The 26739-nt window shown below is 37.6% G+C and overlaps 1 protein-coding gene and 1 long non-coding RNA gene across 2 annotated transcripts in view; one reads left to right on the plus strand and one right to left on the minus strand.

Moving 5' to 3' along the window:
* Positions 1–26739, plus strand: part of NUP210 (nucleoporin 210) — an 89485-nt gene that overhangs the window by 57998 nt on the left and 4748 nt on the right. Inside the window, exons 25-38 of the mRNA XM_070738546.1 lie at positions 570–749; positions 3115–3195; positions 3351–3482; positions 3949–4107; positions 7281–7366; positions 8862–9036; positions 9929–10104; positions 12903–13117; positions 15033–15169; positions 20361–20478; positions 22156–22302; positions 22866–23113; positions 25692–25908; positions 26616–26711. Of these exons, the coding sequence (XP_070594647.1) occupies positions 570–749; positions 3115–3195; positions 3351–3482; positions 3949–4107; positions 7281–7366; positions 8862–9036; positions 9929–10104; positions 12903–13117; positions 15033–15169; positions 20361–20478; positions 22156–22302; positions 22866–23113; positions 25692–25908; positions 26616–26711 (2167 nt within the window). The remainder of the gene's footprint in view (positions 1–569; positions 750–3114; positions 3196–3350; positions 3483–3948; positions 4108–7280; positions 7367–8861; positions 9037–9928; positions 10105–12902; positions 13118–15032; positions 15170–20360; positions 20479–22155; positions 22303–22865; positions 23114–25691; positions 25909–26615; positions 26712–26739) is intronic.
* Positions 1–26739, minus strand: part of LOC139160543 (uncharacterized) — a 136414-nt gene that overhangs the window by 11126 nt on the left and 98549 nt on the right. The window contains exons 2-4 of the long non-coding RNA XR_011557958.1: positions 22756–22809; positions 15640–15684; positions 8887–8914 (exon numbers count right to left, since the gene is read on the minus strand). This is a non-coding gene — a long non-coding RNA (uncharacterized lncRNA). The remainder of the gene's footprint in view (positions 1–8886; positions 8915–15639; positions 15685–22755; positions 22810–26739) is intronic.

The raw sequence follows: 26739 nt of genomic DNA on the forward strand, positions 1-26739 counted from the left end.
GACTCACTGAAATGAAAGTTGGCACAATCACATGGCATTTCAGTTTACAACCATCTCGCTTAGTGACAAAGTTGCTGATCCCAATAACAGTGGTTGAGGACCATCTGTAAATTGGAATGTTGCAAGGACAGAAAAGTCGTAAGAGAAATCTAGCAAATTATTTTGATCTTGAAAATATACATCCAGGTAAATAAAAGAAAAATACAAGCATTTTATACTCATCCTCAACCTTTCGGTGCATCATCTAAAAGTCTACTTTCTGTACACATGCATAATCCCACACATGTTCAAGGTCTTGGTAACTTTGACTGTGTGGGTGGGGAGGGGACCTGGAGCCTATAAACCATACAGTTGGGCGAGGGTGAATTATCAGCTTAATAATCTGCCTTTACCTCTTCTGTCTTATTTAAAGAACAGTGTAATGACAAATAGCTTTGTATCACTAGCAACCTCAGTTTGCATCTCTTATATTATTAGAACATAAGTACCTATTACCAGATCTTATTCAACCTATAAATTGAAAACAAATGTGAACATAATTCTTATTTTTTTTAAATAACTAACTACAGATTACTTCTGATGGAGGACCACAGCCTCAGTTCAACATAATTTTTTCCATCCATGATCCCAGCATTGCTTCTGTAAACAACAGTGGCTTTATAACTGGCAAAGCAGTGGGCAACAGTACCATACTGGGAATGGTTCAAGCAGTTCACGCAGAAGCTGGCAAGGTTGTGGTTGCATCCCAGGTAACATCTTGATACATGTATATACAATACCTCTGAGCTGAAGTATAGACTTTTGAAAGGTTTTTAAAGCATCTCTTATCATTTTAAAATGAAGAATGGATTCCAGATAATTGTTGGTAGATGTGCCATATGTAGGCTATTTACAAATAGAGTACTTAATCAGTGGAAAACCATGAGTTCAGAGACCTGGATTGGTAGATGCATCTCTATAGTAATAGTAATAAGGTTGGAAGGGACCTTGGAGGTCCCTTAATTTCATTTATGACTTTTTATGCTAAATCTCTAAAGCATAAAACCACAATGAATTGTACAAAACCAGTAAATATGTGCATGGAGCATGGACAAGAGGCATTTATTTTTATTTTGTTTTTCCTTTTTCTCCTTTTTTAAATAACTTTGTAATTTGTTCTGAGAACTTTGATTATTGGGCTATAGCACTTATTATTAACAGTGATAATGCTAATTATAATAAATAATTACTTCTAGATTTTATATTTTCACAGTGCAACATTATCCATGTACAGTAATGTTCACATTTTTTAAAAAAACCATGTAACTTGTGTTGCAGTTCATGAAAAGAATGCTTAGTGAGTTATTCATTTAATTTGGACGGCAATCTTCCTTTATGTCAATATTTATTCCCTTCCCAAAATGAAGTGTGGATGAGTAAAGCCATGACATTGATAAAAATCTCTCCCCCCTTTCTTTCCTTGTCTATCTCTCTCTCTGCTCTTCCTCCCTCACACACACATATATCAAAGATCTATTTTCAATCACTTATTCTTTTTTGTACTTGTTTTGTTCCATAAATATTGTCTATTATGCTTGTTACTAAATACAAATAGAAAACTCTGAACAAGCCAGTGTTCGTGAATCTGTTAGCCATCTTTAAATATACTTTTCAAATAAATCCTGTTCTATTTATGAACTGTTTTGCTTGACTAGATTTTAATGAGCAAAGATTTCACATGCTCACATGGTTTGATCTGTCATTGAGTTTTTATTGTCCTGATTCATATACAGTAGTCCCTCGCTATATCGCGCTTCACCCACCACGGCTTCACTTCATCGCGGGTTTTGAAGTCAGCGTTGGCACAGATACGGCGCTTAGAAGTTTGGAAGGGCAGGACAAGCCAACCAGCCCGTGGCTGGGCGAATGATGAGCGGGGCGGGGACTGAGCTCCGGCGGAGGCCCGTCCCCTCGTTCAACCCGCCTCGCCAGTGCTGAGAAGGCAGTCTTTGGAGGCGCGCTGAGTGGTTGGCAGCGGCGGCGGTGTGCTTGGGGTTGTAGAAAGAGCTCCTGGCAGCGCGCGAATGAGCGAGCGAGCGCGAGCAAAGAAAGGAACGCGACGCAGCAGGGATTTCCAGACTGGGCTCGAGGGCGGGAGAGGAAGTGCTGTGCAGGTGGAGGGGGAAAAAAAGAAAAGAAGAGAGAGAGAGAGAAAAAAAGAACCAGCCGGGGCAGCTCACCAGGGACTTTCCAGCCGGGGCAAGGCAAAAAAGACAACGTTTGGCCGAACTGCTGCAAAGAATAGCAGTGGGTCAGGAATGCTCGGTGGCGGCAATTTTTTTGCCCCCTCCCCTTCTTTTCCTCAGGCGCAGAGTAAGTAGTAGTGGGGGGGAATGGTTAGCCGGCCGTTGCTCGCCTCCAGGCATCCGGAGCTGGTGGGAAGGAGGAGAAAGGGAGCAGGGAGCATCCCCCCTAAAGTACTATCAGTCGATAAATTCCCCATCGCGGATTTCACCTATCGCAGCCAGGTCTGGAACGTAACACCAGCGATAGGTGAGAAACTACTGTATCACATCTGAAATTTCATCCATTATGTGTTGTATCTCACTTAGGCTTTAAATCTTTTACTGTTTTTCTAATTCAGTGCAGAAATGAGCTGTACAAGATTAAAAGTTAGACTGAAAATGATAATCCCATCTAATCAAACTCCACCCAAGGTGTTTCTACTTTAATTTGAAAAAGGAAATTATAATTCCCAAGATCCCAGAGGGAAAAAATGGCACTTACCTATATCAGGCATCTCTATAGCTTAGAATAAATTATTTGATTCTCCTGGTTATTTTCTTTATTCTTTTTTGTTATATGATTTGTTGTTGTTGTTGTTTTATTTTATTGGTTAGTCAATTGGTTGATTTGAGTCACACATTCACTTTTTGTAACTTTGAATTTTTTTGTGGGTCATCCTGTGTGCCTTATATTGACACTGTAAGACTAGCTGGATTGGCTTTGAATAAATAATTATTGCTATTTCTAATGTTTAGATTCAGATGGTGAGTCGCAACAAATATGAAAGAAAATGCAGACATACAGGCCAATTAATTGAATCACTATAATGCTTTCTGGTGTTCCCTTTAGGATAAAGTTGAAATTGAGGTAATTCAGCTTGAAGCTGTCAGAATCCATGCACCCATAACTCGAATGAAAACTGGAACTCAGGTAAATCAAAATATAACATTATTTCTGTTGTGGCGGCTGCTGCTCCAATAGACAAATATGATTGGCCCTTTAATTCTCACCTAATTTCAAGTCATATTCCTTGAAGAGGATAAAAGTTTTCCTTAAGTTAGTCTTTGTTTCTCCCTCCCCCCCAGATGCCAGTATATGTGATGGGCATCACTAGCAACCAAACCCCTTTTTCATTTGGAAATGCGGTGCCAGGCTTAAGGTTTTATTGGTCTGTCACTACGAGAGATATCTTGGATGTCAAGTCAAGATTCAGTGAGGTAAATGCTATTTTCGTATTATGATTTCATTTTTTAACAATTTTACTGAAATTAAAATTTCATAGAGTATGATTTTGGGGGAAATTGTCTTCTTCAGCAGTGGATATCATTGTATCTGGTTTGATATCATTGTATCTGGTTTGATATAAAACAATCTTCTCCACGTTGGCATCTGAAGTTATTGAAACTGCCACTCACAAAAATATAACAGAAAAGAGAAATTTGGGAATATCTCCAGCTCTAACTCTAAGAGTTTCTGCAATAAGGATTTTCTACATTAGTAAGAAGCTTTTTTTGATTCCGTCATTCTTATATGTGCATTCTGGGGTGGTTTCTAATAAATCTCTTTTTTCAGACAACAAAACATTGGAAGGCTTTAAAAAAAATAGAAAGGAAGAGTACCAACCCTGAGACAGTGAATGGAATTCCACCACTGCCTTAATTAATACTTTTTTTCCCCTTTCAGGCTTCACTTCAGCTTTCGGTGGAAAATAATTTTGCTGTGGATGTTTATGGGAAAGGGAAAGGGAAAACAGGGCTGAAGGTTGTTGTGAAAGTCCTTGATCCTTCAGCTGGACAGATCTCTCACAGGGCAAAAGAATTGACAGATGAAATTCAAATACAGGTAATACATTGGCAGTCCTGTAGTTGAAACATTGTTAGCCCTTTACAGAAGGATGCTAAAATCAGTATGAAAAAAGAAACGTTTGTGCGCCCGTATGACAAATGAAGGACTGAATGGTTTCATAATTTTGCATAATCACAAGAAAAAAGCATGCACATTCGTACTGCTCATCAAATTGGTACTAGTCAGGAGCGAAATTCGACCACCTTGGCCTACCTCAGCCAAGGCGGTAACAACGATTGAATTGGTTCACCAAACTGAACCGATTCAAATTTCCCTCCCTGGTTGGCTCCACCCACGCCTGTCAGGTCTCCTGGTTGCCGCTATGGCCACGCTCACCTGTTCCGGATGCTCGTTTTTTGGCCGGAAACACTATAAGCTCTTCCTTAGCCCAATCACTTAAACTAGATCACCTCTGGCCAGAGGACTGCAAATCTATGACTGGATGTGGGAGGGGGAAGCAGAAGCAGGAAGCTTCACAAAACGGAAATGGGGAAGGCCAACGGGGAGATACAAATGGCAATTAAATGAAACATATGTGACAGGAGTTTCTTCAGCGATCTGAAGGATTTTCTGGAGGATGCACAGCCGCTTTTTGGGAGAAGAGGGGAGGATGACTTTCCCACCCCATCACTTGCACTTGGGTCCTTAAGAGCCAAGGCTTGTGCTGACCACAAAACTGCAGTGTGGGATTGTTTGTTGTACATTTGAAAAAAACAGGTTGCTGACTCTGAGGTGGTGGTGGCCCTTGATCACCAGGCACACTGGCTGCTCCACCACTATTCACTGTCTTGCAAGCGGCTTTGGGCCTCCATCCCGCCTGCCTGGTCTCCTCCTCTGACTCCTGGCACTCCTCCACTTCTGTGGGTGCATATTCCTCCCAGGCAGCCTCTCTCTCCTGCTGCCTTTCCCTAAATAATGTGGGGAAGGTGGGTCTTAAAGCCCTACTCCCTGGGAGGAAAACCTTTGCCTGAATGGGATCCTCTCTCTCTCTCTCTCCTTTGCCTGGCCACTTCTCAAGTTCCTGCTTGCTTGGTTTTTATCTGAAGGGATTCCTTCTATGCACCCCCATCTTACTTCCTCTCTGAGACCCCATTCCTCCCCCACAGTGGATGATGAGCCTCCCCCAGTGGATGGTTGGTTAAATAAACAAACAAACAAACAAACAAATGAGTTTTGCCCCATTTGTGACAATTTTTGCAGTAAATAAATAATATAGTAATTAAGCAAATCACTGCAGTTGTTAAGTGAAATGTGCAGTTATTAACCTTCCCCCACTGATTTTGATTGTTGAAAGCTGACTGGGAACGATACAAATGATGATCACATGAACCGAGGACAGTGCAGATCATAAATACATATGCTTGTTGCCAAGCGCCTGAATTTTGATTACGTGACCATGGGGATGCTACAATGGTTGTATGAAAAATAGTCATAAATCACTTTTTTCACTGCTGTTGTAACTTTGAATGGTCACTAAAGGAATGATTGTAAGTCAAGGACTATCTGCATTGCCATGAGAATCTGAAACTTTTGGTTTGTTCCAATAAGAAATTGAGAATCATAATCTAATATCAAAAGCCAGAAGAGCTATTCATCTGGAGATAGTTTGCTGTCTTTCCTTGTCTTTCTCTCTGATTAGAATACAAATAAAATGACATTTTAAAAATGACATTTTAAAAATTGAATATGCTGCAACAAAATTTACTTCCTTTGACACTGAATGTTATGTTTTTTTTAATATAGGGTAGTCACAGAGAAAACTGATCATTCTGTATCAGAGTAATGCTACAAAATTCATCTTTCAGATATTCACAGTTAATGCAATAAGATCAGCATTAATTTTAAAACAAACCATTGTGAGCTCTGTTAAGAAAGTAGTCAAATTATACTTAGCAGAGTTACTGTATTGTAACTTCACTGATTTCATTGAATCTAATTAGAAGCAATTGTGTTTAGGATTACCTTGAAATAAATGAATGGCACTTTCTGAGAGCTAAAGAACTTAAATAATTAAAGTTGGCTATAAAGATTAAATATATTCTGAATGATATCTATCAGCCGAACAATTAGTGCACATTATCAGTTTTGAATCATACTGAATGTGAATTATCTAGAAAGAGGGAATAATGTTTCCCCTGGATACATAGTAACTAGCAGTTTCTTGAAGTGCAGTAGTTACTTTATGAAGGGGTGTGAAGGGGAGCGAGCAGAATAGTTTCAAGTCTTAAATATGTTCAAAATTTAAATATAGTTATTTTAAAGAATGTACTTTATATATTAGGCAATTACCAATCCAGTTTTTATCCAATGAGACTTGAACAAATGGATACCAAATGCAGAATAAAAATGTAATGTTATTTTCTCTAATGACAGGCAGTGGGGTAACATGGACTTCTGGTACACTTCTTTGCCCAGTAATTATCTTTTGGTACTATGACATCATGACAAATTTGGGAATTAAGATTAATAAATAATAAGAAACAAAATTTCTGTTCATATTGGCTGACACACACACACACACATATAATACCAAGATTACCTATACTAGTCAGAATAATAATTACAGTATGTGTCAAAAATAGATAAAAGTGAAATAATTGCTGTATAAGCTTATATGTATGTATGCTCATAGAAACCACCACCATATTACAACACAACTGCTGCTTAAAATATGTGTCACAACTACCAATGTGCAACACCCACCAGCAACGATTTATTGAGCTTTTCAAACCATCTTGTTTTTTGGACTTCAAAATGTTTTTGTTTCATGCAGAAATGAAAATTTGTTTTCTCTTATTGATTTCACAAATGCAACACACTATAGCTTTTTTAAACATAGCATAGAGGTTAAAAATATGCAGTGTTATCTTCATTTTAGATATCAAAAGGGTTTTGTGGCTCCCACTCTTTTATTTTCTGTGGGAAACGGATCCAAATGGCTCTTTTAGTGTTTTAAAGGTGCCTACTCCTGGTTTAGAAGATATTTTCTTGCAAACCTAGTATATATTTTGTCTCCTGTAATTCTGAATTAAATCTCTGCAGAGGTATGTGTACATGGGTTTCATTTTAAAATAAATGCCTTAGTGCATTCCATTTTTTATTATGTAAGTATTTTGAAGATAACACTAATACCTATTTATATGATAACTTATCTAATTTTTGTTTTCTAGGTATTTGAGAAACTAGTTATTCTGGGAATAGAAGTAGGGCAGATATTAATGTCAACGAACTCCTTTTTTAAAGTTCAAACAAACCGGTAAGTAAACAAACCAATCAGCTGCTGATTACTTACAAAAGCCTCAGCATTTGGCAGCTCTGCCCAGTTCTTCCTGCCTGGAAAAACACAGATTGGTGCCAAAAGAAAGGTGCCCAACCATGTCTCTAGTAGACCTCAAGTTCTCTCCACCTCAAGGTTACTAGACAATTCCACAACAAATAATCACCCACAAGCATCAGAATATTCTCTCTTGGACATAATTACGTAAGAAGCACTCTGCTGGGTTAGACACCTTGTCTATCTAGACCAGGGTTGTCAAACTCTATTTCATGGAGGGCCACATCAGCACTGTGTTTGACTTTGGGGGGCATTTATTTCTGGGGGGAGCTGGTTCGAGAGAGTCAGGGCCGCCACAGAGAAGGCTCTTCCCCTGGGGCCTGCCAACCGACATTGTTTAGTTGACGGGACCCGGAGAAGGCTGACTCTGTGGGACCTAATCGGTCGTTGGGATTCGTGCAGCAGAAGGCGGTCTCGGAGATATTCTGGTCCGATGCCATGAAGGGCTTTATAGGTCATAACCAACACTTTGAATTGTGAGTGTGGCTGAGCATGGAGTGTGGCTGAGATTGGCATGGTCAGCTCAACATCACTTGTGGCAGGGGCACCTGTGGTAGGCTGAGCAACAAACACCCTGCCAGAGAATATGGGCTCCTGAGCTTTATTTTAGACTATGATGGCTTCTTGCAACCCTCTGCCAGTGAAAATACTGTGTGGGAGGGCTGCATGCAGCCCTCTAACCTCCAGTTTTGCTGGCAAAGGCACTGTGCTGGCATGTTTCCAGGGTGGCTCTGCAAGCCATATCTATGCACCCCGTGGGCTGAATCCAGCCCCCAGGCTTTTAAGTATACACCCCTGATCTAGACCAGTAATCTGTTTTCACAGTGGCCAATCAACTATGCAAGAAAGCCCACTAGTCTCCATGAAAATTTCCATCTCTTCATCTCCATGAATTGGTCCAATCTTTTTTGAAGTCAGCGAAGCTAGTAACCAATATTACATCTCATTATAAAATTGCTGATTGCTCCTAGATTAACAAGAAACTTTAAAATCAAGAGAGAGAATGGCCACATTCATGGTTGGGAAACAAAATAAGGCGATGTCATTAATATGTAGCAAAATTAAGAGATTGCCATGACATGTTAATATGGTGCTTAGATGGAAATGGAGAAAGTCCATCAGATAAGGTAGCTTACAAGGAGTCTTGACACAAAATAAATGTATTTTGTATTGTGTGTGTTTCAATTTATGCTTGGTAAGTTCCCAAAATTTGAATCTGATAGCACAGAAATATGTTTACTAAATGAATAAATAAATTTCAAATCCATATATTTTAAAAATGCTTTGGAGGTATATACTATAAGAATAAGACAATGTGCTAAGAAATGGGAATGTATCTTATATAGTTAGTCATTTTTTTCAGAGATCTACAATCTGCTTGCTTATTTGCTTATTTTTAATTTTTTATTAAATCAAGAGATGGAGCTGCTTCTCTAACTTACCGTGTACTGGAGAGTCATGACAAGGTTCCTATGGTAGAAATAGATGAAAATGGTCATCTTAGTTCTCATTCTCACATTGGACTATCAACAATAGAAATAATTTCCCAAGAATTATTTGGAATCAACCAGACCCTTGTTGTTGCTGTCAAGGTATTATATTTCAGTTCCTTTCAATGAGAATAGAATGCTAACTTGTTCAAGACATTTTGCTTTATTTAAAATTAAAATTACAGTTACTCCATTTCAAGAAAATAATTGAAGCTTTGAATCACTTAAAGAGTACGGTTTTCATTTTATTCTCTGATATTTACTTTGTAAACAACATAATGTGGTAGTGATAACCAGTTTTGAAAATACAATTCTATGATATTGATTGGTTCATTGATTGATTGATTGATTGATTGATTGATTCATTATCATCATTGATTCATTCATTCATTATTATGAGGTCATGTTGACTCTTAGCAAGTTATGTTCTCCATAATCTGGTCCTTCAGGTCTTCAAGCAAACTTGACCTTTCATAAAACACTTGCAATTCCCCTAACTTAGGAGTTTACTACAATTAATATTGATGTTATTCTTTGTAGATTTGGGGGGAGATAATAGTAGAAGAAACTGAAGAGTACTTCTTGAGTAACCATCCCTAAATGGTTAAAATATGTACAAATGAATAAGTTGGATAGTATGAGGTGGCTATTTCAGGCACTTCAGCTTCAGTGTTATAAAAGAGCATCAAATAGTAACAATTTTCAATGGTGGTGGTTGTTATCCTGCCAAAAGTTGGAAAAATATTTTTACCCTAGGTTCTAAATAAAGGATGGTTTAGATGCCTTTTTGCTGCACATCAGTCAGAAAAATTGGATTGGTTTCAATTAGCTCATACTTCTGATATCCCAAACAATGCAGTAAGATCAAAAGCATGTTTATTAGTAGGTTAGTAAGTAATCCAGATAATCTTATACAATATAACTGCTTACATGTATTTTGAGCAATGGGAAAACTGATTTCACCTTCATTTTTTTTACTGTACGTATCATGCAGGTAGCTCCTATTTCCTACCTGAGAATATCCATGAACCCAATTTTCCATACAAAAAATCATGAACCTTTACTGGCATTACCATTGGGCATCACTTTGAGTTTGACTATCCACTTCCATGACAATTATGGAGATACTTTCCACTCACAAAATTCCATGCTTCACTTTGCAGTCAACAGGTAAATTGATTAGCATTTGATTATCATAAATTACCTGATCATTACTAAAGCATTTCAGATTGACTATTTCTTAGTCTCTATGTGAAGACACACAGTGAAAGAGAATATTCTAATTATTATTTATGATACCTGATGTTAGTTTGATTGTTCTACAGCAATTGTCAGGTGCTTGATATAGATCATTAGAATGGTGTATGTACTAATGTTGTATCATTGTATGGCCAGCATCCATGAATTGGATGAAGAAACTGAAGAATGTAGTTTACAGTTAATATTTTGATAGTGTACATGGGACTCTACAAGATTGGTGGGAGGAATATATATACCAGACAGTGCTTTAGGTTTATTCTCAGAAACTTGCTTTTGGAGTATGGGAAATAAATGTAGCATTTGTCAGTAAAGTGCTTAAATCAGGCTCGTGTTTACCTAGGGTCACTTGGCAACGAGAAGGGCAACTGGGGGATGTCAGAAAAGCTACTGCTACTTTCAAGACTTTAAGGCAAATGTTATATTCAGACTACAGTGCACTTCAAAGCATCTCTTCAAAATTATTTGCATAATCCTATAAATCAGGGTAATACATCAGCATTGTAGGTTTAAAACTCAAGCCAGTTTCTTTTAATTCTTTATGCTCATTTAGCTTGAATAAATCCCATTTGTTTTATAGTATTTCCAAGAAAAGCACATATTTATTTATTTTATTTATTTATTGGATTTGGATGCTGCTCCTCTCCGAGGACTTGGGGCGGCTCACAACATATCAAAACAATAATCAATATACATATCTAAACTCTAATAACATTTAAAATAATTCATTCCCATTCACACAGCAAGACATATTACACTCATCCGCCAGGGGGATAGGGTCTAATAGCCCCAAGCCTGGCGGCACAATTAGGTCTTTAAACTTTTACAGAAGGTGAGGAAGGTGGGCAGTGCGAATCTCTGGGGGGGAGCTGATTCCAGAGAGCTGGGTCCCCACAGAGAAGGCTCTTCCCCTAGGTCCCGCCAAACAACATTGTCTAGTTGATGGGACCTGGAGAAGGCCAACTCTGTGGGGCCTAACTGGTCACTGGGACTCATGCCTCAGAAGGCGGTCTCAGAGGTAATCTGGTCCGATGCCATGTAGGGATTTATAAGTCATAGCCAACACTTTGAATTGGGTCTTGAAACCAATCGGCAGCCAATGCAATCCACAGAGTGCTGGAGAAATTGGGTATGCCTTGGAAGGCACATAATAGCTGCATTCTGGATAATTTGAAGTTTCTGAACACTCTTCAAAGGTAGCTCCATGTAGATACCATTGCAGTAGTCAAACCTCAAGGTGATAAGGGCATGAATGACTGTGAGTAGAGACCATGTCCAGATAGAGCTGCAACTGATGCACCAGGTGAACACCACCCCCACTACCCCGCTATCGCCACATCCGAAAGATGATGGTCCAATGTCAGCTGTGGATCGAGGAGGATGCCCAAGTTGCAGACCCTCTCTGAGGGGCTCAAAAGTCCCCCCCCCAGGGTAATGGACAGATAGATGGAGGTGTCCTTGGGAGGCAGAACCCACAGCCACTCCATCTTGTTGGAATTGAGTTTGAGCCTGTTATCACCAATCCAGACCCTAACAGCCTCCAGACACCGGCTCATCACTTTCACTGCTTCACTGAGTGGACATGGGGTGGAGATGTATAGCTGAGTATCATTAGCATACTGATAACAACTCACTCCGTGCCCTCGGACGTAGATATTAAATAGCAGGGGGGAGAGGACCGACCCCTGAGGAACTCAGGGTCTCCGGAGAGGTGTGGCATACAAATCTCACTCCCAACCCCCCCCTCTCCCCCAGTCAGCACAGAAAAATACCATGGTTGATGGTATTGAAAACCGCTGTGGTCAAAAAGCACCAGGATAGAGGATGAGCCCCTATCCCGGGCCCACCAGAGATCATCAGCATGACCAAAGCTGTTTCCGTGCTGTAGCCGGGCCTGAATCCTGACTGTTGAGGGCCTAGATAATCAGCTTCATCCAAGGACTATTGGAGCTGGAGTGACACCACCTTCTCAACAACCTTCCCCATAAAGGGCAGGTTGAAGACAGGACGATGGTTGTTAAATACAGTTGGATCCAGGGGAGGCTTTTTGAGGAGGGGGCATACGAGTGGTTCTTTTTAGGGAGTTGGTAAGGACCCCTCCCTCAAAGAAGCATTGGTAATGTCCTGGACCCAACTCCATGTCACCTGTCTGCTGGCCGAAACCAGCCAGGAGAGACATGAGTCCAATAAACAGGTGGCGGAACCCACAGCTCCCATGGCCTTGTCCACTTCATCAGGTGTTACCAGGTCAAACTCCTCCCATCCAGATGGACTAGGACGGGCCCCTGTCATCTCAACTGACTCATTGTCAGCTGACACTGCATTCCAATTGGAGTCAAGGTGTATCAGTCATTTGTAAAGGGCCCCAAACTGATATTTGAATTTTATATGTATGTATGTATGTATGTATGTATGTATGTATGTATGTATGTATGTGTGTATATATATAGTAAATGACAGTAAACATTCTGTAATAGTGTGCTGAATTTCTGTGTAGCACTGTACATACTGGTATTAAAAACTATCTTAAAAATTGGCCTACTGGGAATGAATGAAAACTATTTCTAATTCACAGTAGACAGTATAAGTGATCTAACTTTTCATCCTCTTGTATCTATAACATTCACACAATTCTGTTCTCTTGACTATTAATAATAATCTATTTATTTTATTTATTTACTATTTATTTAATAAATTGTTTTTATCTACAGAGATGATTTTTTACAGATTGGGAAAGGGACCTCTAACAATACTTTGCTACTTCGAACAATGAACGTTGGACTAAGTTTGCTTAAGGTTTGGGATGCGGAACACAATATTGTAGACTACGTCCCTCTTCCTGTCCAACATGCCATCTCCCCTAAGACCACCGATATTGTTGTAGGTGATGTCATATGTTTAACTTCCTCACTGGTAAACCAAGATGGTAAGATGATTTGGAATAATAATGGGCATTAATAGAGAATTTAAAAAAAGACTAAGTTGTCATGGAAACATTTTGTGTTTGTACACAAGGCATATATTCAAAATAACCATATATAATATACAAAATATATTAAAGTTATATTTAATACAACACAATTGGTGTGTGAAAAAAATAGGAGACAGTATTTATACTTTGCAATGCATCCCTTTATGAATACTAAGGATATTTTGCTGATCATTGTTTTAATAACATCTGTAGAATTGATGTAAGAACTGATTGTCAGCGCCCTAAATAGCATCTGAGAAATAAATCAAGTTCCAGTCCAATTCTTTAACTCAAAGTTCGATTTATTAACAGAGCCATGTTGGTCATGCCATCTTCATTCCGATACTAACCTTTTCCCAGTTCCCACCCAGGTTATGGTTCATCCTACATGCCCACACCCACAAATCCCATCACGAGATTCAGTTCGGGGCCGGGATTACACCAACTTTTCTTCAGTGGACGCAGAACAAAAGATGACCTTGGAATTTGTTGTGTCTAGTAACTTTCCCTCTCACGTTATACTCCTCCCAAGGCCCCTAATGCTAAACTACTATGGCTGGCCAAATTCTCTGAATCCACACGATGGCTTCGGCCTGACACTGATGCAGAGATAGGAAAATATGAATGAAAGCAAGACTTAGTATTGCCCAACTGGATTTCTTGTTTGGAAGATATTCTATGCCCTCATTGCTCAATCTGTGTGATCGAATGTGTGCTTGCAGCAGCGGTAAAGGAGGATTTGACCAACCTGAAGCTTTTGTATAGGGAGACACAGATCAAGAGATTGTGTAGTCCCAAACTAGAAGGGATGAGATGGAAAGAGGTTCGGAGAAGCCATATCCCACAATTTATCCAGAGATATTAAGTTAGACGTTTTTAGCTTTAGTCTGGCAAAATTCTGTCTATCAGATGTAAGCAAAGAAAGGATTGGATATGATTGGATCTCACTGTCTCATCACTGGGCTTGAGCCTAAAAGTTTAGCAGTAGAACCACAGACTGAGCATAGTACGGACAAAGTTGGACCTTCTAAAACTTAATGTCAGCTTATCAGAAGAAAAAGTGCTTCCCTGTGCAAAAATACTGCTTTTATGAAAAAACAACACGAGGAGAGAGCATTTTGATCTTATTATAGTGTCGCCATATCACAAATTCTGCATTTCCATCAGGTTCCTAAACCCATTGATATAGTCTCATTTTAAGGGCTTTCTGGATTTTGATATTAAAAATGGCCAATTTTACCTAAGCAGGAATGATGTTTCAGAGGGTAGGTGCCATAAAAGATAAGATATTTCTCCTGGATATTGCCAGATATAACTCATTAGTAATTGGAACTGTTATATATTCCTGCTGGACATAGGCAGACATTATCAGAAAGAAGCAGTCCTTCAAATAAATATTAATGCCACAGTCATTACAAGCAAAGCAGTCTTTTGTTCAACGTAGCAGATTTGACATGCTGGTTGAATAAAGTAATGGGTTGAAGGTGCTTTTCTTAGGATGCTGGATAGTTTCAGTAGGGCAGATGCAGGTCTTTTACAAGCCATAGCAAAATAATTTTTAAAAATAGGAATGACACATATTCTGAAGTACTATTGTGTGAATGCTTCAATTTTACTGTAGGGAGCAGATTACCTCTATTCCAAAAGAATAGCAATGCAACATCTGCATTTACCAATGCTTATTCAATTTATATGACAATATTCATAATGCTACCACTGAATTGATAAAAGTGGAAAAATAATACATTACAAACATTTATTTTTTTTATTAAAAACCTGCATATATGATAGATACTACTTTTGTGGAAAATAAGTCTCTTATGATCGGCAGTTGCAGTATGATTATTTTTATAAATACACATTTCCATAGGTTTATCAGGAACATGGAGTTCTTCAAACAATAATATTCTTCAAATTGATTCAAAAGCTGGAGTGGCTGTAGCAAGGAACTCTGGAAGTGTTATAATATATTATGACATATCTGGTTTGTGTAAGACATATAGAGAGGTAAGTCACTTCTGAAATTCCTCATTATTACACTTTTATTTTATTGTATATTTTAATGTTATCTTATAACTGAAATATTTATGCCACCCTTGTAAGATGCATTATTTTCTAACAGCAAATACTTTAAAATTACTCCTTACTGGCTCATGCCAAAGAGGCTATAGCTCCTAAAATAAAATAAAAAAAGAAATAATCATTTATAATCATAGAATAGCAACGAATTGCTTGAAAAGACATCATTCTTCCTCGTGGAACCTCATGATTTGTAGAAGACCCATTAGTCATAGATTGCCAATGATTTTTGCTGCCACCATAATGACACAGCAATAAGTCAGAGGAATGGATCATTAATATTAATTTGGGACCAACCAAAAGCCAATTTCTGAAATCACAAATTGCACCAATCTGCACAGAGTAAGACACAATATTCATGGATCAAACAATTCCTGACAAGTGTGCAGAGAATGTACCTGGATTCATGGCATGGATCTTCCAGATTTCTGCATCAGCATCTCCTAAAACATCAACCAGCAAAACATAGGTCACTTCATCTGCTTAGAATGAGCCAGTGGAACTAAACAGATTAAAGCAGAAGCTTTATTGCTTACTAACTCAGAACCAGTTGAGAGCCAGTTGTTATTTGCTGTTTCTTTAATAGGGCTGCTTAAGAGAAGAATGTTTGGGGTTGCAACCTCAAAGGAAGTGTCCATTCAGGAAAGAACCACTTTGGAGCCAAAAGATGCAAAGGGCTGAACACCTTAATAGTGGCATTTCAATGTGCGTGTAGGGACTAGAGGTGCTGTTGTGTGGAAACCAGGAATTGCTAGCAAGTGAGTTTAGATATCACTTTGGCCACCTGATGAAAGGGGGACCAACAGGAAGTAGGACTCAAAGTGAGAACTCGATTGTCACTTCAGGGCAGTATATATGAGGAATGGTAAGATAAGGATTCCTGAGCAGTTTCCTGTATTGATATTCTTTGAGTGGAAAAAAGTACAGTGATACCTCGTCTTACAAACCCCTCGTCATACAAACTTTTCGAGATACAAACCCGGAGTTTAATATTTTTTTGCCTCTTCTTACAAACTATTTTCACCTTACAAACCCACCGCCGCCGCTGGGATGCCCCACCTTCGGACTTCTGTTGCCAGCGAAGCACCCGTTTTTTGCGCTGCTGGGATTCTCTTGAGGCTCCCCTCCATGGGGAACCCCGTCTCCGGACTTCCGTGTTTTTGTGATGCTGCAGGAAAATCCCAGCAGCGCAAAAACGGGCACTTCACTGGCAACGGAAGTTCGGAGGTGGGGTTTCCCAGCAAGGGGAGCCTCAGTGAAATCGCAGCATCGTAAAAACACAGAGGTCCGGAGGTGGGGTTTCCCATGGAGGGGAGCCTCAGGGGAATTCCAGCAGTGCAAAAACGGGCGCTTTGGCTGGCAAAAGGGGTGAATTTTGGGCTCGCACGCATTAATTGCTTTTCCATTGATTCCTATGGGAAACATTGTTTCATCTTACAAACTTTTCACCTTAAGAACCGCGTCCCGGAACCAATTAAGTTTGTAATAGGGTTGATATTCCTGGAGGCGTCTGTAATATGGTAAATGATTTAGCTTTACTAGATAAATGGTCTAAGCAATGGAAACTGCAGTTTAATGTTTCCAAATGTAAAATAATGCACTTGGGGAAAAGGAATCCTCAATCTGAGTATTGTATTGGCAGTTCAGTGTTGGCAAATACTTCAAAAGAAAAGGATTTAGGGGTAGTGATTTCTGACAGTCTCAAAATGGGTGAACAGTGCAGTCAGGCGGTAGGGAAAGCAAGTAGGATGCTTGGCTGCATAGCTAGAGGTATAACAAGCAGGAAGAGGGAGATTATGATCCCACTATATAGAATGCTGGTGAGACCACATTTGGAATACTGTGTTCAGTTCTGGAGACCTCACCTACAAAAAGATATTGACAAAATTGAACGGGTCCAAAGACGGGCTACAAGAATGGTCGAAGGTCTTAAGCATAAAACGTATCAGGAAAGACTTAATGAACTCAATCTGTATAGTCTGGAGGACAGAAGGAAAAGGGGGGACATGATCGAAACATTTAAATATATTAAAGGGTTAAATAAGGTCCAGGAGGGAAGTGTTTTTAATAGGAAAGTGAACACAAGAACAAGGGGACACAATCTGAAGTTAGTTGGGGGAAAGATCAAAAGCAACATGAGAAAATATTATTTTACTGAAAGAGTAGTAGATCCTTGGAACAAACTTCCAGCAGACGTGGTAGATAAATCCACAGTAACTGAATTTAAACATGCCTGGGATAAACATATATCCATCCTAAGATAAAATACAGAAAATAGTATAAGGGCAGACTAGATGGACCATGAGGTCTTTTTCTGCCGTCAGACTTCTATGTTTCTATGTTTCTAAGACAAGGTTTCACTGTATGTCCTTTTGAGCTATTAAAAGTTATTGTTGCTGTATGAAGAACAGGCAGGGAGGGTCTGCTGTATGGAATCTAGAGTAGCAATGACAGTAGTGTATTAATATTAATATTAAATATAAGATTTAATAGTGTCAGGAAGATGTTAAGGTGAAAATATTAAAAGTTGAAGACATCCTAACAGGCTTCCAGGAAATGGCTCAGTGCCATAGTTAACCTGCATTTCTGCCAACTTAATTTTTGTTAAGCAATCTGGCTGGATCGGGAAATGTAATTGTGATCTATAAGAACAATATCTTAATTCCTGTGACAGAATTCTTTCATATTGAGTGTCAGCACCTTGAGACTGTAAATATATCGCTAACTCATTAGCATACCAACATTCCTGACTAAACTTTCCTATAATTTTTGAAATGAATTGATCCAAATTATTCCATTTGTTGGTTTTTTAAATTGGTGATTTGTTTTATCAGTGGAAATACCTGCAGTTTCTCATTCTCATGAATGGCTTATCATCCAGTTAAATTTGGATTAATTAGATGCACATCACCTCTTTAGGGTAATGGGCATCTTAGAAGGACCTACTTGAAATGCTTATTGGATCCAGCTGGAAGTCAAAAGGCCTTGGAAGAGTTTGAGACTGGTTCTATCAGTTGTTAAGAGTGATGACATAATTGCTATAAAAACTTACTCTACTTGCCTCAAAGTTAGCCCAATTGCACAAAATTAAAAAGTAGGAGATGAATCAGTAAGAGCCCAGCTGGCAAAAGACCTGACCATAATCAACCACAGTAACATAAACCTTATTTGAAGCACAAAACCATATATTTGGTTTCAATTTTTCTTTGATTGAACCTAAATACAAAATATAACTCATGGTCTATAGAGAACATATTTCAGGTACTCCTTGACTTACAACCATTCATTTAATGACCAAAATTCCAACGGCACTGAAAAAAGTGACTTATGACCAGTTTTCACAGCATCCCCATGTTCACGTGATAACTGTCCAGGGTCATGTGATCACTATCTGTAACCTCCTCAGACAACTTCTGACAAGCTAAGTCAATGAAAGAAACCAGATCTGTTTAACAACCAATTTGTTTAAAACCAGTGCAATGCTCACTTAACAACTGTGGCAGAAAAGAGAGTAAAATGGGGTGCGTCTCTCTTAACAACTGTCTTGCTTACTAATGGAAATTTTGGACTGTGGCAGTAAATGGATTAATCGAAATCATCTATCTGGCAGGATTGTAGTTACGTCTTTCAAATTCTGATTTTGTGTGCGAGAGAAAGGGGTGTTAGGACAGAGAGTAGAAGAGTTGATCTGTTGAATACATCCATATAGGAAGAGACATTGAAAATTGTAAGGAATTAATGTTTATGCCAGTGGTTCTTAAGCAGGGATAATTGTGCCCAAGGGGGAAATCAGGCATATCCTTGGAGTAAAGCAGCAATTTGTAATTGCTTGTTTGTGAGTCAAAGTTTGGGACTGGCGCTGCTAACATTTGGGTAAAACAACAGTCTGAGGGGGGAGCTGTTGGTGAGATTAATTCAAACTACTATAAGTAGTCCAATCCAACAGCAGGGAAAGAGATAATTGAGTCAAGGAGTTTAAAAAATACTAGCTCAATACTATTATCCTTAGTTATTTCAACATAGCTGGAAAATGAACAGAAGTCAAGAGCATGAGTATATATTAGAATGTTTTAATATATAAAATACAATTATTTTCCTAGAGTGATTAAGACACCAGACCAGAAAATACAGGGTGCATTCCAAAAGTAATGCAATTTTTTAAAAAGTAATTTATTGAACAGATTTGCACAAACACTTAAAATTCTTCAAAGTACTGTCCTTGGACCCATACACATTTTTTCCAGCGACTCTGCCATGACCGGTATGCACCCTGGAAGGCGTCTTCGGGGACATCTTGCAAGGTCTTCATCACGGCTGATGAACAAAAAACGGGTTCCTTTCAGGACTGGGAACAAAAAGAAGTCTGCTGGGGCAACGTCAGGATTATGGGGGGGCAGCGTTGGAACCTGGTGTTTGGCGAGGAACTCGTGGACTCTTAGCATATTGTGGCAAGGTGCGTTTTTTGTCCAAAGAAGAGATTCAATCAGCCGTGATGAAGACCTTGCAAGATGTCCCCGAAGACGCCTTCCAGGGTGCGTACTGGTCATGGCAGAGTCGCTGGAAAAAATGTGTAGAGACCCAAAGACAGTACTTTGAAGAATTTTAAGTGTTTGTGCAAATCTGCTCAATAAATCACTTTTTAAAAAATTGCATTACTTTTGGAATGCATCCTGTAGGAGATTATGAAGCAGAAGTCAGCTGGGTGACCTTGTGCCAGCCACTCTCTCTTAACCCTAGGAAGAAGACAGTGGCAAACTGCTTATGAAAATCATGGCAAGAAAACCACAGGCATTTGTACAGGCAATTATGTGTGTCTGTGTGTGTGTGTGTGTGAGAGAGAGAGAGTGTGTGTATGCACATGCACATGTGTTCTTTTTCTTGTTAATGTTTTATGTTATATGGTAAACATGATTTTTTTAAACTCAAAGTTTTTCAAAGGTTTAAAATAAATAACAAGACAGCAGGTTTAAATTTATATCCAACTGAGATTAAAGTGATATACAGACTAATTCAGAAAATACCCAAGTGGCCACATTTTATAATCTCTAAACTCAAGAGAAAATTAGATCAGTCCAAACAATTGTCACTGAGTATTTTGTGATATTTTTTTTCCTTTTAGGTGTTAATTAATGAACCTAAAAGGATTGTGGTAACACATATAAGTGGAATGAAAACAAATCTTCAGGATACTTCAAAAGTTATACTTCAAATTGGAGATAGAAGTAAAAATTTGAAAGGTATACTTATTAAACTTAATCTTACATTTACAATAACATTTTTTGTTTAATTTTTTATTATTCTGCATAACATCTAATGTTTAATTATGGATACCAATTAAAGCCGTTTTTGCCAAATTGCTATCTTCATATGGGTTGCATTTTAGCTTCTAGAAATCCCAGCAAGATAGAAATTTTGAAAGCTGGACATATGGAAGAACTAGAAATATGTCTATATGACATTTTTCTGGACATGTTTTATAACTGAATGTTAATATACATTTATTCCAACCTTAAATGACATAATTGCCACTTACATTGTAACCCAATTCATTGCCACAAAGAGTCTAATATTGTGTAGAAGTCTCCACTGAATTTAATATCCATAGTAAATCACAGGATTGTAGTCTATGCAAGATATATGGAGAATCTGGGTATAAGTTGAAAAAAAATAGCTAGCTACAGAGGCAGAAATTCTATTTACTTGAACACTTTACCTTACCAAATAGTAGAGGTGATAATTAAAATCATAATTACGTATGTTTTAAACTATGAGTTTCTAACCTTTTGGCTTGCCTAAGTCACACTAAGTGAAGAGCAGTTGTCTTGAACACATATAAAATATGTAATATAGTTACTATACATAGACCACATAATAATTTAAAAATTTACAATCTTGTGTGATTGCTTAGTAGCTGGCCTGGGCCACAGGTTAGGCATTCCTGCTTGATAAAGATAAAATGTAAGTGTATATGCCCTGGTTGAAATCATCCTTGATATGCTCAAATTATGTTTCAACTTGTGACATAAATAATATCTTTTATGGCATAACAAATACTGAATGATTTATAAGTACGTATATTTCAACAGCACATTGCAGAACACTCAGCAGTTTCTGATCTATTGAATATATTTTCAGAAGAACTAATGTCCCATTACAATTCAATAATAAATGACACAATTTATCTTCTTGACAACCTCTGAAAAACACATTAATGAGACTTCCATAGAATACTCAAACTTCTTGATTACTATGTCTTTATCCAGAGTTTAAATAAAGTGAGATTACATGTCATTCAGTATGACCTATCACCTGGCAATGCTTTATACATAATTCATTCTCAACAAATATTGTTATAAAAGTTTTTTTTATTAAGTGCTTTGAACACAGGAAAGGAGCTTGTCCATTTAAGTGCTATTGCTCCAATTAATGGCACTTTTTAAAAATTCTGAAATCGCTGCATATTACATCTCTTGCTACAGCTTATTCTTGAATAGATTTTTGTTTTATAATTTTTCAATAGTTTATTGATGATTAGCCATTATCAAAACGCAGAATATGAAACAAGATTAATAAGACCGTATATAAAAATGAAACATTTTTTTTAAAAAAAGAATGGAAATTGTATTTCTGTATCATTCATACAATTGATCCCCAATTAGATGTACATATGCAGGTCTGAACTGAATCATTTTATTCAAATAAAGTGACATATAATATATGTAATTTTTAAAATTCTGACTGCACATGAAATATGTTGTTTTAATAAAAGGATACCAGTGGGTTGTTAATCTAATATGCGGTCTAGGATATTGATCTCTTTCTTATATAAATTACATTCAAATAATATATGTGTTATTATTTGACAGTTTCTGTGGAACTGTTATTTCTCAATTCTATTATTCAATTTCTTTTAGGAGAATGTTCAAGTGCCCAAAATGAAGTAATTGAAAAAATGAAACCCCAGTCTATGATCAACTGTCAGCTTAATTTCAACGACAATGTATTTGATTTCCAAGCTTCTGAAATTGTTGCAGCTGAACCCATGTTTGATGCAGCTTTAGGTAAGACAAAAGGACAGAACTATAGTAAGAATAAAACAATGAATTCTGATGGTGGTTATTAGACTGAGAATCTTTTGAGAAGAAAAACAGAATAGTCAGAGTTTGTTGCATTGCTTATTTCCAGTTGAGTGGAAAGGGCAATGTTTACTCATAGACCTGTCTTTCAGGAATTTGCATACTCTTTTTAAACTAGCAAAAGTTCAGTAACTTGTGACCCATCGTATATTAAAAATATTTAAAAGGTTGTAAGCCTTGAAAATGTTTTCCACTGAATTGAACTTATTTCTCAGTTCTGCATAATATTTATTTATTTATTCATCCATCCATCCATCCATTCATTCAATTTTTTTATGCTTCCCTTCTCTTTAGACTAGCAATTATAATGTACATATAATATTGTTTGTGGTGTCTTCCAACCAATGCTGTCCAATTGTCATTAAAATTGCTACTTACCTCTAAGTGACCAGGCTTAGCACTAGCATGAAGAATGTTCAGCAATAAAACAATCTACAAAATGAAAAAGTAGAAAGATGTTAACATTCAGATTGGTCTTCTTTTATAAGGACAGTATACTTGTGCCATCAGAGTGTTCCAACTAGCCGACAAGCAGCTAAAACAACTCACCATGAGCAAAACTGCCATCACCATCACACCTTCTCTTCAAGGCCGCCATTCCTTAGAGCAAATTAGCACTGAAGTGCCATTTAATCCAGGATTCTATGCTAATCAAACTGAATTTATCTTAACTAATCATTACACAAGTTCTGATGTGAAGATTTTTGGAGTTGCTGAAGTTCTTAAAAATCTTGAAGTAAGTTTCAACTCAATTTCTCCTTTTAACTTTTGTGAAACTGTCTTGTGCTATCATTTTAAAATAGAGCATAGAGCTGACTCTTTAAAAAATTAGGGAGCTGCACAGTGGATTTTTTTTAACCTTTGTGTTTTTCCTGTTTATGTCAATAAGTTTGTTGGTTTGTTAATGGATTTTTATTTAAATACTAACCACCTAGTAGTCTCTAGAGTCAGAATTTCCTGAGCTGGGTAATATATAAATGGTAGTAAATTGATTAAATAAAGCATATGAATATTTTAGCTGTGATGAAAAATTTAAAGCAAATTGGATTTTGGCCACGGATAGAAACCAGACTTTAAAAAGTAATAATTTATTCATATTGCCTGCCTTTGAACAAAAAATAAAACTAAATTTGCCAATTCTTTGAGATGTATTCTATTCATCTAGAGATGCCACTAAAGATCAAAACATTCATTAAATAATTTGGCTTCTGGCTTTTATCTCTTTATTTAATATTTCACTATAAGTGTGGGTTGTGTGTTGAATCTATTATATGTGTCTCTGTTACTGTAATGATTATTTTAATTCTTTTCCACTTGGTTTACAGACGTTTTACCAGATTTTTTTGTTGATTGTTGTTAACTGTCCAGAGTTCAAATATAACATGATTGTCCATATACAGTTTCTATATTAATAAAAAAGTAAATTCCTTCTCTTTTGATTTCATGTGATTTGATGACTCTAGGCCAGTGTTGGCGAACCTATGGCATTACCTACCTATCTACTAACTAGCTACTGGCAGATGAGCCGTTGGCCCTAGCTCAGCTCCAACCTGCTTGTGTATGCCGGCCAGCTGATTTTTGGCTTGCACAGAGGCTCGGGGGGAGGGGGGATTTTTTCTCCCAGAGAGATTCCAGGGGGAGTGGTGGAGGCTCCACACATAGAGATAGATAGTATGATAATTGGTATGGGGGTTTGCGATGTAGTTATTGAAGTTGAGGTGTATATTACCAACATAGAAAATACAATAAGTATTATTATTTCTAAGCACATGAGGGTGAGTATGAGGTGTTTGTGTTGTATGTAAAGTCTTGTAATAGCGATTGTAAAGGCTATGTATAGGGTAGTTTTGGCTGTTTCCATTTTTAAGGGTGTCTGGTTAGACTACCTTGAATATTCTACGCACTCTAGACCGCCTTGCAGCCACTCGTATAATAGGCCAAGTGTAAGGATATTAATGAGGGTAGTGATTAGGGTGGAGGTGATATAAGGTGGGTTGATGTTTGTGCTTCATGCGATTGGAAGAAGAAGTACAATTTCTAGGTCAAAGAGGATGAACAGGATAGCAACTAAAAAGAATTGAATGGAAATTGGTGTGCGAGCGTTGTCTGTTGGGTCGAAGCCACATTCATAAGGTGAAAGTTTATTAATATCTGGTTTAGAGGTAGTGTGGATAGTAGAGTAAAGTTGCTGTTAATAAGGATAAAAGAATAAAGATTATAAGGTTTATTATTTCTTCCCTGGCGGGGCCTAATGCTCAGAAGGCATTAATTCTAATATACTAAAGAAATAGGATCCTCATCAATATACTGAGACGTATAAAAATAGTCAAACAATATCTACGAAGTGTCAGTACCAGATTGCGGCTTCATAGCCAAAGTGGTGAGTGGTTGTAAGGTGGTGGTGGGTTAGGCGTAATAGGCAGATTGCTAGGAAAGAGGTGCCAATAATTACGTGGAGTCCGTGAAATCCTGTGGCCATGAAGAAAAGTGAGCCATAGACACTATCTGAAATAGTGAATGGGGTTTCTATATATTCTGATGCTTGGAAGGCTGTGAAGTAGACCCCTAAGATAATTTTGATGGTTAGGGCTAAGGTTGCTTCTTTTTCTCCTTCCCCAATTCTATGGAAGCCTTTGGAGTCTGGGAAGGGTCTACTGAGCCTACTTAGCCCACCAGACGTTAGGAAACGGGCCATTTCTGGCCTCCAGGGGGGTGAGGGAAGCTGTTTTCACCCTCCCAGGCATTGAATTATAGGTGTAGGCACTCATGCATGCGGGATAATGCACGCACACTCTTCTTTGGCACCTGAGGAAAAAAAGGTTCACCATCACTGTTCTAGGCCATCTAACACAGATTTACTGTTAGTTCTGTTTAAAAGCTTTGAAGTCCAACTTTATATGTGTAACTAGCTAGTTGTCACTAGCAGTTTAGTTATCCCAGATAAACGTCAATTAATATTCAATGATGAATTTTGCTAAAGGAAAACAGCATCAAACCAAATGTTTTTTAAATCATATTAGAGCTTTTAAAAGTCTTTTTAGCCACATTAATTGGATTTTTAGTTGTATTTGTTTACATTGTTTCTGATATGTTGTGAGCTGCCCCGAGTCCTCTGAGAAGGGCTGCATACCCAATTAATAAATAAATAAATGAAAAACTCCATTTAAAATGATCAAATTGGAGTAAAGTGTGCAATTTGCAAATAAATCAGAAATTAAATGACATTTGATTTAATTCTTTTAAATAGTGTGTCATATATGACTTCTGGGAGAAACTATGCTTTTGGTAAATGATACCAAATATTTATCTTGCAGGTGAAATCCAGCTCACCTCTGGTGGTGGTTTTTGAGAAAGACAGCTCCTATGGCTTGCCTAGTTATGTAATCTACACTGTGAGTTTATCAGACCCAGAAATTGCAAGTAAAACAAATTTAAATGCTCTACTTATTATATCCAGCACAATGACGGACCAGTCTCTTGCTATTCCTGTGACAGTTACTTACGTGACTGACAGAACTCTGTCAATGAAATGTAAGTTCTTATTCGTCTAAAATATTCATGTATTCTGAGATTTTGTTTTATAATTGGATTGATATATTTTATGTACAAAGTTATATGTTTCATTTATTTGTTACATTCCATTTTCTGCTAAGAGGGTCAAGACTACATTCATAATACAGTACTCTCTCTTCCAGGGCTTCCCCATAACAAAAATCCAGTGAGCTAGTATAGCAATAGCACTTAAGTTTATAGTTTATTAGATTTGTATGCCGCCCCTCTCCGAAGACTCGGGGCAGCTCACAGCATAGCAGTAATACAATACATTACAAATTTAATAATAAAAAATTATTAAGACTTATATACCGCTTCACAGTGTTATATAATAATAATATAATAACTAATTCAAATTCAGCCAGTGAGATAACAAGGTTGAGGGTGAAGTGATCCTTGATCTCACCAGCATTATAATCACTATCCTATATGTTGAGATAGAGATTTTATTACAGAATCATTTTTCAACATATTGATCCGCTATTCATAAGGATTCAATTGTGGGTTTCTTAGTATTGAGTTTTCACAAGCAAATTCTGAACATTGCTTGAAAATGTAGGATTAGATTGGACTGGATTAAATTAGATTAAAATGTATGAGAAAAAGTAATAAAGAAAATTTTTAAAAGTATACCTACAGTACAATTTAAAGACTAAAATCAACATTTCCTATTTTTTATTCTTCAGATAATACAAGTTTATTCCAACACTTTCTTGATTCCTATCAAGTTATATTTTTTACAGCTTTTGCCCTTTTGGCTGGAATGGCTATTATGATTATAGGTAAGAATATCAACTGAAAATTGAAGTA

This window comes from Erythrolamprus reginae, chromosome 2 (genome assembly GCF_031021105.1).
Source record: "Erythrolamprus reginae isolate rEryReg1 chromosome 2, rEryReg1.hap1, whole genome shotgun sequence".
NCBI classification, from domain to species: Eukaryota; Metazoa; Chordata; class Lepidosauria; order Squamata; family Dipsadidae; genus Erythrolamprus; species Erythrolamprus reginae.